General features: G+C 53.2%; 1 protein-coding gene across 1 annotated transcript in view; it reads left to right on the forward strand.

The window, feature by feature from the left end:
- HSPA12A (heat shock protein family A (Hsp70) member 12A) overlaps positions 1 to 14930 on the forward strand; it is a 392947-nt gene that overhangs the window by 224888 nt on the left and 153129 nt on the right. The window contains exon 6 of the mRNA XM_069611919.1: positions 3289 to 3405. Coding sequence (XP_069468020.1) covers positions 3289 to 3405 — 117 coding nt within the window. The remainder of the gene's footprint in view (positions 1 to 3288; positions 3406 to 14930) is intronic.

Consider the following 14930-nt stretch of genomic DNA (forward strand, 5'->3'; position numbering starts at 1 on the left):
CTGACATCCCTACACATTGTATACAAATAGATGTGAGGGCAAGCATATGTTTTGAAAACGGACTTTTGCTTTGGACTTCCTGACACAGACTACCCTTAGTTTATTTAGGTAGGGAAATCCCGCCGTAGCATAGGGCAAGCTGGGAATTTTTCGTTTCTAACCCAAACTTTCATTCTGTTGTCTGTGTCTACTTCATGATGCCTTCACAGTGGACAATGCTTAGAAGAAGCCTGAATTACAAACCAGGACATTAGGTTCTGATATTAGATCGGACCTCCCCGCACAGATGGCTATTGCCTCTTGACACTTATCTTTGGTCTGTAAGCCTCCAGGCTCATTGGTATGTTGCGGGCTTCACTGATTACTCATTAATATTCTCAGGACCCCTCAAATCCTAGGCCTAGACTGCTGCTCGCTTGTTGCTTTGTACAGTTCTGCTTTAAAGATGTACACAACCTTTCCTCCTGCATTGTGAGCTCAATCATAGAGATCAGTCAGTGGGGATCTCTTTTAGGAATTAGCCACATTGGTAGAAAGAAAATCAATCGAATGGTACATTTCGCCGATTTCGGTCAGTGCCATTCGATCGATTTTTCCAAATACCGAACATGGAGAGCGGGGGTGTCCCCTGCTCCCGATGTTCAGTATTTTTGGATTTGAGGGATTTGGGGGCGTCCCCCACTTTGTCAATATTGGAGGCAGAGGACAAACAAAAATAAGACAAATGAAAAAGGAACCCTGCTGCGTCGGATCCGACCCACGTTAGAGGGACGGAACTGACAAAAGGGGACAGGGGAGGCAGCGGACAGTGAAAAGTTAAGTAGAAGGGAATTGGGTGGGGTTTATGGATGTAATTTGGGGGGACATGGGTTTGGTTTGTTTGGCCTTGTTAAAAACGTATTCGCAGCGAAAATGACTAAGGTCAATTTCGCCGCGAACAATTCTACCACGATCAAACAACCCAAATCCCATTTTAATGCTTTGCTGAGATTGGCCAAAAATATGGCTAGTTTGACTACAAATATGATGTACAACAAAGTCACTGATACCAGCAATCATTATCAAATCTCATCAAATGTCATCAAAGAGAAGGTGGTGGCAGCAAGACTCGCAGTGTTGTCCCTTTAGTGAACACAAGAACATCTTTTCGTACATGAATGGGGTATGAAGATGGGGGCAGTAAGGAAGGAAACTCTAGCTAACCTAATAACCGAAGTGGATGATAATATTTCAACCAACAGCATTTTAGCTCACTGGTCAACTCAAACCACCTTTCGTACTTTTCATTTAGTGGAAGGTTTTGGAATTTAGGAGAAGGCTGCAGAGGAAGGAGGCGCGAGGCACTATTTGGGGTTGTCTCCTGGTGAATGGTTGAGAGAATGTTGCATTTTGGCCATACTATATCAGCTGCTATAAAATATATTGTGTGCGGTGTGTTCCTTCTGAATTAAGATGGCTCAGTGCGTTGAGCACTTGCTGTTAAGGTTTTTGTGCTACCCAGGTTGCAGTTTGGGCTGCTAGTCTAAAACTGATAGAAACGGGTATCACCTGGATGAAAAAGGAGGAAACCTGTCATTAAGCTGCCAAGAGAGTTCAGCAAAGAGTACCCAATAAAAATGTTCAATATTTTTATATATTCTGACTTCTTCTATCCTCTTTATTTTTATCTCTGGGTACTACCCGCTTTTTTCTAGTCTCTACTCTTTTTCTTTTTCCCTTTAGGGGTATCCCATGGTTTTATTGACAACAAACACTTCGAAGTAATTTACTTCGATGCTATTATTTCGAAATACTTCGAAATTATACATATATTTTTGGAGTATGGGGGGAAGCGGGTGGGGAGGAGTTTGGGGGTGAGAGTGGTAGTGGAGGGGGAAATGGGATATCGGGGGACATGAGATATCGGGGGACATGACAAATTCGAAGAAAATGTTCGAAGTAATACCATCGAAGGAAATGACATCGAAGTTTTTTCAGTCGGTGAAATGACCCACAGAAGTGAAACTGAACAGCCATGTTCTTATGATGAAGCAAAATGGCACAAACAGCGCAAGATCGACGTAAAAATGGATTGAGGAATCTTAAGAGATTCTCATCTCTCTTGCAGGGCAAGCGAGAATTAACCCGGCCTTTTCCCTGCTCTTCAGTGCTTTATGCATGACTACGTTAGAGGCTGGGGTGAAGGGGGGTACAGGGCACCACAATCTTGCAAGGACCTTTCCCTGCTGCATATACCACAAACCCCAGAGATTTAAGTGGACCCGGCTCTCCTGGGGCCAAACTTGGGCAGGCTTTTTTTTAATTAAAGCCCTGTCTGGAGAAATGAGTGTGGGCGCACAGCACTTGAAGGGAGCCCTGCCCTCTTTAACATCTTTCACTGCAACAGCCAAATTCACCAACTGAGCTACTTAGTGGAATGGGGAATTCTCACCTGCAGGGTACACGCATGCCTCTGCAGCAGACACTTTAACACCCCGAGCTATCTTACAGGGATTGATTTTGTTCACTACTGATTATTATAATATTTATTTTACCACACTTTTTTTAGATGCATCTCCCTTTAATCAAGCCTTTGACTTAGCCTAATAAATCACCCATTGACTTATACAGGCCATACCTCCCATAAACTGCCCACGCCTACTTCTGTTTCTTAGACCACCTCATATACTAAGCCCCCCCACCCGAGCATTGGTGTGTGTCTCAGTGCGCCCCTTATTTTAATCATCCCGCTTAAAGCTCTAGCAAGCATGCACACTATTTGACGGCTATGTTTGACAGGAAGGACGGCGGGGCGGCTTTGACGGCGCTGCAGCCCCCCTGTTAAGTTGGCTTCCTCTGTGGCTATTGTGCCTGAGGATCACAGGGGTCGCAGGAGGGGAGTGCTTGTTAGGGTGTGGACATAGACAAGGCAATCACTTCTAGGCGCTAGCACACACATTGGGCCTATGTACAGCGCTCCATCTCCAGTCATGCAGCTCGTTGTTCCCAAGCCAGGCTCGTGCTTTATAAATTCTATAAATGCAACGTGGAGCGACAAATAAAACTGAGTTGGAGCTCGTTTTTGTTAAGCTTTGTTACAGGTTCTTAGGACTTGCACTGGCGCCACCTGAATGGTCGCTTGGCGCTCTGGCGGATCTGTAAGGCAAGGGGGTGTAAGTTAGTAGGACTGAGCGGGAGAAAGAGCGATTGAGCTCTGGTGTGCTGTTGTGGAGAATGAAGGAATGTACATGTGTAAACACACACGTTTGTTAGGCAACACCACGCTTAATGCTTTCTTCTATCACGCAGGAGCTGAGTGACCAGGCGGGCTGTGATTATTCCGCGTCTGACGTCCGGTGGGTCATTACCGTTCCCGCCATCTGGAAACAGCCGGCCAAGCAGTTCATGAGGCAAGCGGCTTACAAGGTAAGGCGAGTGAGGAGGACGACTCTGCTCAGGTAGCCGCGGTCCCCGGCCATGGACTTCGCTCAGGAAGCCGCCATCCCCGGCCATTAGGGTGACCAAATTTCCAAAATGAAAACCCGCCACGACCAACAACATAAAAGAGGGACTACCCCATTGCGGCCCACTAATTACCGCCCCTCCACCAACACGCCCCCACAACCACCACCCAATCATATTTCCAGCACTTCTCCTTTCTATAAACTGTGGATGATCTCATTTGTGCAGTTTTGTCTGTGAATCTTGCCATGTTCATGCAAAACAGGCGTTTGCTCTAATTGATTTAACATAGCTTGCTGTACACTCATTTCCAAGCCAGTCTCTGTGACTTGTACCTGAAAGGTTGGGGGTTCGAGCCAATCCTCCAACATCAAGATTCTGACAGTGTTGTGACAAAAAAAAAAGTTTTAATGACCGTAGCCACCCATCCCTGCAAACCCCGGATGGGGTTTCTAAAATGAAAAAACTCCCGGGACCCCTGGACGGAGGGTGATTTTCCCAGACTGGCCCAGGAAAACCGGGACGTCTGGTCACCCTACCGGCCATGGACTCCGCTCAGTTAGCCGCGGTCCCCAGTCATGGCTCCCTTCTATGGACTCTTTGGCTAGGCTTCCATGCACCAATGCAGGGCCTTTCCTGGGAGGCGTGTCCCTCTGACTCTGCCAGGGCCCACATAGCCCCTCAGATGCAGGAATGCATTGCGTAATCTTAAATCGGTCACTGGCCTTACACGTGACTTACTCTGCCCCAGCCCTACTGGCCTGCCTTAAGCACCGGCCTGTCATGAGTTTAATGATTGACTCTCCCCCAGCCCTACTAGCCTTTCCGAGCCCTATCATGCCAGGACAGCACCCGTTTCGTCTGCGGCCCAGTTTGTCTGTGCAGGACAGTGATTGCTCCTCAGGGTCCTGCCCTCACAGCATGGCCCAGGGTTCAAAGGACAAGTTAATGAAGGCGTGATGTGGTCATGCGGAGGGATATGTGGGACTCTTGCAAGAGGTGATGCAGTGAAGGGCTGGGGTGTCGATGTGCATCTCTTTCCGGTTGTCTCGACTCCTTGTCCCTTAGGAGCTTTTATTAATTCATTATTATAGTCTTAGGATGCCTGTGCATTGGGCTCTCCGCATGTGCACAGCCATTCTTAGCCTTTGACAGGGCTAATGAAAGGAAACACTATTTCCCGGATGCAGTGCCCGATGGGATGGGCCTGATGTTGCCACCATTTTGTTCTCACAGCCAAGTCCCGGGGATGGGTGAATCAGTATTTACATTTCAATGTTACTAACACTTTAATGTTGGAGTGCGAGTTATGAAAAATGGAAAGAACTCCTGGCCAGTGTGCATTATGTACTTAGTGATTCAAGTATACAAGCCTTTCACCACAAACACAATTATCAAATATAAAGCTCATGCTTATGTTCACAAAATGCTCTTTGGTTTTATGCAAATCAGGCTGTAACCCTCACTGGTGCAATTTGCTCCATTCACTTTCTCATAGGGGTATTTTGAAAGCGTACAGTAGGAGTGTAACACAATATCCATCTTGGAATGATTACCTTGTTTTAGAAAATAATGCATATGGTTATTCAGGTTTCAATAATTCCCTTTGCTAAGTAAGACAAGTGTAATGTTCATCTTTCTGCATGCGTACAAGCTAATATTGTATCCGTTCTGAACAAAAAGTAAACCGCGCTCAGTTTGCTGCCCCCCAGTCATCAATATGGCACTCGCAGCATGAATTCCTGATATTAGAAGGGACCCTCCTTGACCACCCTGACACCCGGGCCAAGTGCCCTATAGGCCAGTCCTCGGCCCTATAGGCCAGTCCGAGCCTAGACCTCGGGTATGTCTAGACACATAGGCCCTAGTTATAAGTGAGCTTGTCCAGAAATAAAGGTGCCAGTAAAAAGTTATAGCACCCTTTCCGGACCGGGTTACTTTAAGTCTGCTGGTGGGGACCACGGATCTGCCGGGAGTTCAGGCCCCTACCGGCAGGCTTTTCATTGAAGCACCGGCACCGTTACTTCAGGGTTCCCATTCCCATGGAGTCATATGTGACTCCATGGGAACGTACTGCCGCCACTGGTGATATCCCGGTAACAGCGATACAGGTTTGCCCGCAACCTCGTAATGAGACCCATAGTCCTACAATAAAGCTTGTCTGCTGTGACAGCTGTGAAGAAACCTACTTTACTGACGATGAAAGAATTAAGAGGTTTGTGAGCGTATTTAGAAAGGTTACATTATTGTGCATTTTTATAGTGCCTTATATACCATTGGTATGATCTCAAAGCGCTGTGACTAAAGAAAGGTTTTGGTGCAGCTGCCAGGTGAGGGTTTATAAAGTCCACTCTGCAGCCACTTGTCTTTCAACAGGCGGTGTTATTACCATGTTTGCGTGTGTGCATACCTCCCCATCTCCTAATGCTTAGAGGCCAGCAGCGTTCCCTGGCAGTTGAGGCAATGTGGGGGGAGGTCTGCAAAGCGTTTACTGCACCCAAAACTCCTTCACTTCCCCAAAGAAATAGGCGTTAATATACATGCTGTGGCAAAACGAGACCAATGTTTGGCGTTGATGTATACAAATGAAAAAAGCAACTCAACCAGTTAAGCACTCTTACTGACTTCAAATATCCATCTGGAGTATACTCCATTATCCGGCAACTTGTCTCTGAATTTTCATAATTTTGGATGAAGAAGTTAAAAGAAATTAAGGACATTCGAAAACCAGAGTCTAGCCAGGATAGGATTACTAAGGCCATCCTTATGAGTTCGATGGTATTACCCCTGGTTTGGTGTTGTACAAACCCCTCTGGGGCATTATTGCACCATAATCCACCGTTTGCCACGGTGAAGCCCGTTTACATCTATATTAATGGGCATCCGTTTAGGGAATGAAGGCTACTCATCACCACTCCCAGGGAGTGAAGGCTGCTCGTCCCCACTTTCCCCACTCCCAGGGAGTGAAGGCTGCTCGTCCCCACTTGCAGGGAGTGAAGGCTGTTCGTCCCCACTTTCCCCACTCCCAGGGAGTGAAGGCTGCTCGTCCCCACTTGCAGGGAGTGAAGGCTGCTCGTCCCCACTTTCCCCACTTGCAGGGAGTGAAGGCTGCTCGCCCCCACTTGCAGGGAGTGAAGGCTGCTCGGCCCCACTTGCAGGGAGGGGAGTGAAGGCTGCTCGTCCCCACTTTCCCCACTCCCAGGGAGTGAAGGCTGCTCGTCCCCACTTGCTGGGGGTGAAGGCTGCTCGTCCCCACTTGCTGGGGGTGAAGGCTGCTCGTCCCCACTTGCAGGGAGTGAAGGCTGCTCGTCCCCACTTTCCCCACTCCCAGGTTGTGAAGGCTGCTCGTCCCCACTTGCAGGGAGTGAAGGCTGCTCGTCCCCACTTGCAGGGAGTGAAGGCTGCTCGTCCCCACTTGCAGGGAGTGAAGGCTGCTCGTCCCCACTTGCAGGGAGTGAAGGCTGCTCGTCCCCACTTGCAGGGAGTGAAGGCTGCTCGTCCCCACTTGCAGGGAGTGAAGGCTTCTCGTCCCCATTTGTAGGGGGTGAAGGCTGCTCGTCCCCACTTGCAGGGAGTGAAGGCTGCTCGTCCCCACTTGCAGGGAGTGAAGGCTGCTCGTCCCCACTTGCAGGGAGTGAAGGCTTCTCGTCCCCACTTGCAGGGAGTGCAGGCCGCTCGTCCCCACTTGCAGGGAGTGCAGGCCGCGCGTTCCCACTCCCAGGGAGTGAAGGCCGCGCGTTCCCACTCGCAGGGAGTGAAGGCTGGCGTTCCCACTCGCAGGGAGTGAAGGCTGCGCGTTCCCACTTGCAGGGAGTGAAGGCTGCGAGTGAAGGCTGCGCGTTCCCACTCGCAGAGAGTGAGCCTGCGCGTCCCCACTCGCAGGGAGTAAAGCTGCTCGTCCCCACTCGCAGGGAGTGAAGGCTGCTCGTCCCCACTCGCAGGGAGTGAAGGCTGCGCGTCCCCACTCGCAGGGAGTGAAGGCTGCGCGTCCCCACTCGCAGGGAGTGAAGGCTGCGTGTTCCCACTCGCTGGGAGTGAAGGCTGCGCGTTCCCACTCGCAGGGAGTGAAGGCTGTGCGTTCCCACTCGCAGGGAGTGAAGGCTGCGCATTCCCACTTGCAGGGAGTGAAAGTGAACGCTGCGCGTTCCCACTCGCAGGGAGTGAAGGCTGCGTGTTCCCACTCGCAGGGAGTGAAGGCTGCGTGTTCCCACTCGCAGGGAGTGAAAGTGAAGGCTGCGCGTTCCCACTCGCAGTGAGTGAAGGCTGCGCGTTCCCACTCGCAGTGAGTGAAGGCTGCTCGTCCCCACTCGCAGGGAGTGAAGGCTGCGCGTTCCCACTCGCAGGGAGTGAAGGCTGCGCGTTCCCACTCGCAGGGAGTGAAGGCTGCGCGTTCCCACTCGCAGGGAGTGAAGGCTGCGCGTAGGCTGCGCGTTCCCACTCGCAGGGAGTGAAAGTGAATGCTGCGCGTTCCCACTCGCAGGGAGTGAAAGTGAACGCTGCGCGTTCCCACTCGCAGGGAGTGAAAGTGAACGCTGCTCGTCCCCACTTGCAGGGGGTGAAGGCTTCTCGTCCCCACTTGCAGGGAGTGAAGGCTTCTTGTCCCCATTTGTAGGGGGTGAAGGCTGCTCGTCCCCACTTGCAGGGAGTGAAGGCTGCTCGTCCCCACTTGCAGGGAGTGAAGGCTGCTCGTCCCCACTTGCAGGGGGTGAAGGCTTCTCGTCCCCACTTGCTGGGGGTGAAGGCTTCTCGTCCCCATTTGTAGGGGGTGAAGGCTGCTCGTCCCCACTTGCAGGGAGTGAAGGCTGCTCGTCCCCACTTGCAGGGAGTGAAGGCTTCTCGTCCCCACTTGCAGGGGGTGAAGGCTTCTCGTCCCCACTTGCTGGGGGTGAAGGCTTCTCGTCCCCACTTGCAGGGAGTGCAGGCCGCTCGTCCCCACTTGCAGGGAGTGCAGGCCGCTCGTCCCCACTTGCAGGGAGTGCAGGCCGCTCGTCCCCACTTGCAGGGAGTGCAGGCCGCGCGTTCCCACTCCCAGGGAGTGCAGGCCGCGCGTTCCCACTCCCAGGGAGTGCAGGCCACGCGTTCCCACTCGCAGGGAGTGAAGGCTGGCGTTCCCACTCGCAGGGAGTGAAGGCTGCGCGTTCCCACTCGCAGGGAGTGAAGGCTGCGAGTGAAGGCTGCGCGTTCCCACTCGCAGAGAGTGAGCCTGCGCGTCCCCACTCGCAGGGAGTAAAGCTGCTCGTCCCCACTCGCAGGGAGTGAAGGCTGCGCGTCCCCACTCGCAGGGAGTGAAGGCTGCGCGTCCCCACTCGCAGGGAGTGAAGGCTGCGCGTCCCCACTCGCAGGGAGTGAAGGCTGCGTGTTCCCACTAGCTGGGAGTGAAGGCTGCGTGTTCCCACTAGCTGGGAGTGAAGGCTGCGTGTTCCCACTCGCAGGGAGTGAAGGCTGTGCGTTCCCACTCGCAGGGAGTGAAGGCTGCGCGTTCCCACTCGCAGGGAGTGAAAGTGAACGCTGCGCGTTCCCACTCGCAGGGAGTGAAAGTGAAGGCTGCACGTTCCCACTCGCAGGGAGTGAAAGTGAAGGCTGCACGTTCCCACTCGCAGGGAGTGAAGGCTGCGTGTTCCCACTCGCAGGGAGTGAAAGTGAAGGCTGCGCGTTCCCACTCGCAGGGAGTGAAAGTGAAGGCTGCGCGTTCCCACTCGCAGGGAGTGAAGGCTGCGCGTTCCCACTCGCAGTGAGTGAAGGCTGCTCGTCCCCACTCGCAGGGAGTGAAGGCTGCGCGTTCCCACTCGCAGGGAGTGAAGGCTGCGCGTTCCCACTCGCAGGGAGTGAAGGCTGCACGTTCCCACTTGCAGGGAGTGAAGGCTGCGCGTTCCCACTCGCAGGGAGTGAAGGCTGCGCGTAGGCTGCGCGTTCCCACTCGCAGGGAGTGAAAGTGAAGGCTGCGCGTTCCCACTCGCAGTGAGTGAAGGCTGCGCGTTCCCACTCGCAGTGAGTGAAGGCTGCTCGTCCCCACTCGCAGGGAGTGAAGGCTGCGCGTTCCCACTCGCAGGGAGTGAAGGCTGCGCGTAGGCTGCGCGTTCCCACTCGCAGGGAGTGAAAGTGAACGCTGCGCGTTCCCACTCGCAGGGAGTGAAAGTGAACGCTGCTCGTCCCCACTTGCAGGGGGTGAAGGCTTCTCGTCCCCACTTGCAGGGAGTGAAGGCTTCTCGTCCCCATTTGTAGGGGGTGAAGGCTGCTTGTCCCCACTTGCAGGGAGTGAAGGCTGCTCGTCCCCACTTGCAGGGAGTGCAGGCCGCTCGTCCCCACTTGCAGGGAGTGCAGGCCGCTCGTCCCCACTTGCAGGGAGTGCAGGCCGCTCGTCCCCACTTGCAGGGAGTGCAGGCCGCGCGTTCCCACTCCCAGGGAGTGCAGGCCGCGCGTTCCCACTCCCAGGGAGTGCAGGCCACGCGTTCCCACTCGCAGGGAGTGAAGGCTGGCGTTCCCACTCGCAGGGAGTGAAGGCTGCGCGTTCCCACTCGCAGGGAGTGAAGGCTGCGAGTGAAGGCTGCGCGTTCCCACTCGCAGAGAGTGAGCCTGCGCGTCCCCACTCGCAGGGAGTAAAGCTGCTCGTCCCCACTCGCAGGGAGTGAAGGCTGCGCGTCCCCACTCGCAGGGAGTGAAGGCTGCGCGTCCCCACTCGCAGGGAGTGAAGGCTGCGCGTCCCCACTCGCAGGGAGTGAAGGCTGCGCGTCCCCACTCGCTGGGAGTGAAGGCTGCGTGTTCCCACTCGCAGGGAGTGAAGGCTGTGCGTTCCCACTCGCAGGGAGTGAAGGCTGCGCGTTCCCACTCGCAGGGAGTGAAAGTGAACGCTGCGCGTTCCCACTCGCAGGGAGTGAAAGTGAAGGCTGCACGTTCCCACTCGCAGGGAGTGAAAGTGAAGGCTGCACGTTCCCACTCGCAGGGAGTGAAGGCTGCGTGTTCCCACTCACAGGGAGTGAAAGTGAAGGCTGCGCGTTCCCACTCGCATGGAGTGAAAGTGAAGGCTGCGCGTTCCCACTCGCAGTGAGTGAAGGCTGCGCGTTCCCACTCGCAGTGAGTGAAGGCTGCTCGTCCCCACTCGCAGGGAGTGAAGGCTGCGCGTTCCCACTCGCAGGGAGTGAAGGCTGCGCGTTCCCACTCGCAGGGAGTGAAGGCTGCGCGTAGGCTGCGCGTTCCCACTCGCAGGGAGTGAAAGTGAACGCTGCACGTTCCCACTCGCAGGGAGTGAAGGCTGCGTGTTCCCACTCGCAGGGAGCGTTCCCACTCGCAGGGAGTGAAAGTGAAGGCTGCGCGTTCCCACTCGCAGGGAGTGAAAGTGAAGGCTGCGCGTTCCCACTCGCAGTGAGTGAAGGCTGCTCGTCCCCACTCCCAGGGAGTGCAGGCTGCTCGTCCCCACTCCCAGGGAGTGCAGCCTGCTCGTCCCCACTCCCAGGGAGTGAAGGCTGCGCGTTCCCACTCGCAGGGAGTGAAGGCTGCGCGTCCCCAATTCCAATAATAAAGTATTTAATATAATGAACAATAACAAAAGAAACGCTTAATGAGTCGAGCAAAATCACCCTTCGGTTAATTCCTGCTTTATTTTACCGAAAAGACTTCAGAGCAATATTTGTTCCAGCTGTGAGATGTTTCTGTTTTTTAATCTTACTGAATAATCATTATTGCAGAACAAAGAAACCCCTATTTGATTTTCTGGGGAGGGGAGTGGGCGCTGGAGACACGACTTCTGCTCCTCTTCTTTCAAGGTCAAAATCGATGGTAACTCAGTCTGCACGCGATTGAGATGGCTCGCGACCCTGCAGGTTAGTCATTCTGTATTGATAGGTTTGGACCCCATGGGGGTGGGGTTGAGGGGAGGAATTGATCATGGTAGGTGCAGTGGTGTCATGAGCTAAGTGCTCTCCAATTACTGTGTAACGGACCACCCTCCCCTCGCCGCCCAGACCGCCCTCCCCTTGCCGACCAGACCGCCCGCCCCTCGCCACCCAGACCGCCCTCCCGTGGCCGCCCTGCCAGGTCCTTGGGACGGGCCTGAAAATTGGGGCCCTCGAATGGAGGAGTTTCGTGAATAAAAAACAGGCATTGTCTCAGTAGATATTTAAGCTTCCCACCTGGGAACTCGCACCGTGGGCTTTCATGACGGGGCCACAGAGGCAGGTTTTGGTGAGTTGTATTTAATGTTCAAAACCCGTTCTCTGCCCTAAATATACACAATGGGAACCTCAACCAAATCCAAGCCTCGGGGGCCGGAATCCTGACGGGTTTTCAGGATATCCCTCATTAATATTAATGAAAAGAAATGTGTATACATTTAGAATCATTGTATGCAAATGTATCTCGAATATTTTTGATGGGTAGCCTGAAAACCCGACATGGATCCGGCCCTGAAGGCTGCAGCTGGACAACCCTGCAGGAAGTGCTAAGGGTGAGTATGTTCACCCTGAATTTCCAGAATTAATCATTGTAGGCTCCGCCCCTTAAACTGTCATGACTTATTACGCCAGTAGCAATCCACTCCACGTGCTGTGTGATTGGTGGGGGGTCTTTAGTTTTGGCTGTTCAGAGGCACTGTGGTCCCTGCCTGCGAGCCGAAACTATTGGAATGGGAATTGAAGATAAGCAGGTTGGGTTGTGAGAAGGGGCACGGAGCCTATGGGTGGTGTTTGGCTTTTTACCCACCCGTTGACCACCCACGGCCAAGCCAGTCATTATGGTTGGCACCAGAGCGGCCACTCTGTGGCCACGCTCTATTAGGAGCACGATGCGTCTAGGAGTATTTGAACAAATGATGGGCTCCTTACTCCAGTACCTCACATATATATGCAACAGTCACTCGCTACAGGCGTATACTAGTAAGGGCTCATAGTCCATAGGAGCAGGCAGAACGCTTTCCCTGAACATGGACGTCTAGGCTGAAACGCGTTCCGCTCCGCTTCACACTTCCTGCCGGTGTTGCTATAATTGGAATTTTCTTTTATTGTAAAAGTGTCTTTATTATCGCCTATTAAAGTACAGTGAAAGTGACTGAAAACTGCTCTTAGATGTTATTGTAAATGTATACTTATTTTATTTTAATTTGATTTATTTATTTACTTGTATAGCGCCGGGAACCCTCATGAACGTGTGCATGAAATTTTATGAGAGGTCCGTCCAAGTTCCTGTCTAAACCCACAGTACCCCTTTTGCAAGCTAGTCACTATGGCCAGTCCCACCCACTTCCTGCCTCTCCCCCCACTCCCCGGGATCTCCTTGACCTTGCACTGTCCTTTAGAGTGGAAGTCATTCTATTTCTCAGCAGTCTCCTGAAGTTCATGGGATAATTACAGCTCCTGGTGTACTAAATATGGCTTAACCAAGGGTGCCCTTAACTGCTTGAGTGATAAGCCATGTGTTGTCGTTGCTTTTTTCGTTTGCACTCAATTCCTGTTAAAAGGAAATGCCAGCCGTTTTGAAACTTGTTATATTCATTCAGGGTTGTCAAACTCCAAACCTCGAGGGCCGGATCCATGCCGAGTTTTCCACTCATTAATATTTATGAGAAAAATTTGCATATAATGATTCTAAATCTATGCACATTTTGCCTCATGAATATTAATTAGGGATATCCTGAAAACCTATCGGGATTCCATGCCTCGAGGCCTGGATTTGGACAACCTGATTAGATGGTCCTACTCGACCTTCTCAACACATATCCTTTCTGCAACTCCTATTGCGGTAAGACTCGCGTGGTGAAAGTTGTGGAAAGGATAGAACTTCACTCCCTGTCCTCCTCCTCCCTATCCCCTGCTGCCCTTCTGGTGGACCCATCTCCATTGTCACTGCCCCTTCCCACTCACCTTATCTGGGCTACGTCCTCCTTAACCCCCGCCACTCGCACTTCCTCCCTCCTCTTCTCACTTAGCCCTTGCCACTCGCACCTCCTCCCTCCTCTTCCCACTCTCACTCAAACCCCGCCACTCGCACCTCCTCCCTCCTCTTCCCACTCTCACTCAAACCCCGCCACTCATACCTCCTCCCTCCTCTTCCCACTCTCACTCAAACCCCGCCACTCGCACCTCCTCCCTCCTCTTCTCACTCAACCCTTGCCACTCGCAACTCCTCCCGCCTCTGTCCACTCTCACTCAACCCCCGCCACTCGCACCTCCTCCCTCCTCTTCTCATTCAACCCTTGCCACTCGCAACTCCTCCCTCCTCTGTCCACTCTCACTCAACCCCCGCCACTCGCACCTCCTCCCTCCTCCCTCCTCTTCTCACTCACCCCCGCCACTCGCACTTCCTCCCTCCTCTTCTCACTCAACCCTTGCCACTCGCACCTCCTCCCTCCTCTTCCCACTCAAACCCCGCCACTCGCACCTCCTCCCTCCTCTTCCCACTCTCACTCAACCCCCGCCGCTCGCACCTCCTCCCTCCTCTTCTCACTCAACCCCCGCCACTCGCACCTCCTCCCTCCTCTTCTCACTCAACCCCCGCCACTCGCACCTCCTCCCTCTTCTTCCCACTCTTGCTGCTCCCCTCTAGTTTCCTGTCCGCTCTGCTCCTCCCCGATCCGCCCCCCTGACACCCCACTTACTTTACCGCCTCCCTCGGTTGTCCGGCCCATCCTGTCCTCTTTTGTGCTGCGTGTATTACGCACATCAGGTTTTGCATTGGTTTCCGTGGAACACGCCCTCTGTATAATACATGGCATGGGTCCTTTACAGAGGCATTTCCTATGCACTGCCATAATAAACCCAGGAACTAACACCATTTGTAAGCTGTTGCCATATTATGGCAGGCAGTACCTTTATGTTAGTGCCTGGAAAATACCCCCATGCGTCCACTCAAGGCCAAAGCTGCTGGCTTTGGTGGCGCTGGTTGATGTCGTCATTTGTTGAACCATCGGGCACAGCGTTCGCCGACTCCCCTCAAGACTTGTGGTTACAACACCAGTCACCAGTGTAATATTAAGGGCAGTTTCCTTGGAGCCTTGTATATTGTTTTCTTTCTGTGCCCACATCGCAATGTGGCACTAATGAACCCCACTTCCGTGCTGCCCACAGCCACTAATGTGGTTTTGCCGCTTATCCATGTGGAATGGGCGTTGAGATGCCACTGGACTCGCCCTCTGCCATGCCCCACCAGACACCATGGCTCTTTTGGTTCCTCTTATGTGGTAGATACCGAAATGCCACTGCTCTAGTCTCTCCACCACCTATGAACGACCCCTTATGCCCCTTTAGTCTGTGCTGCGGTCTTACCTGAAGGCCAAGCTCTGGGCTCCCAGAGACCTCAGCCACTTTAGACAACATTCACGTCTCGTCGAGAGAAAGCTCTTGAACCCCCAAACTGCCTGTCATCCCCCGTGCACCCCCACAGCCACAGACCATGCTTCAGACTGCAACGTATTGTCACTCGGTGGAAAACCAGACTGGGTACCCCAAGCCTCGCGTGCTTTCCAACCGCATTTAGCAGATACAGGAAATCTGACCCCTCCT

Source organism: Ambystoma mexicanum, chromosome 8 (genome assembly GCF_040938575.1).
Source record: "Ambystoma mexicanum isolate Mex_15411 chromosome 8, UKY_AmexF1_1, whole genome shotgun sequence".
Classification (NCBI taxonomy): Eukaryota; Metazoa; Chordata; class Amphibia; order Caudata; family Ambystomatidae; genus Ambystoma; species Ambystoma mexicanum.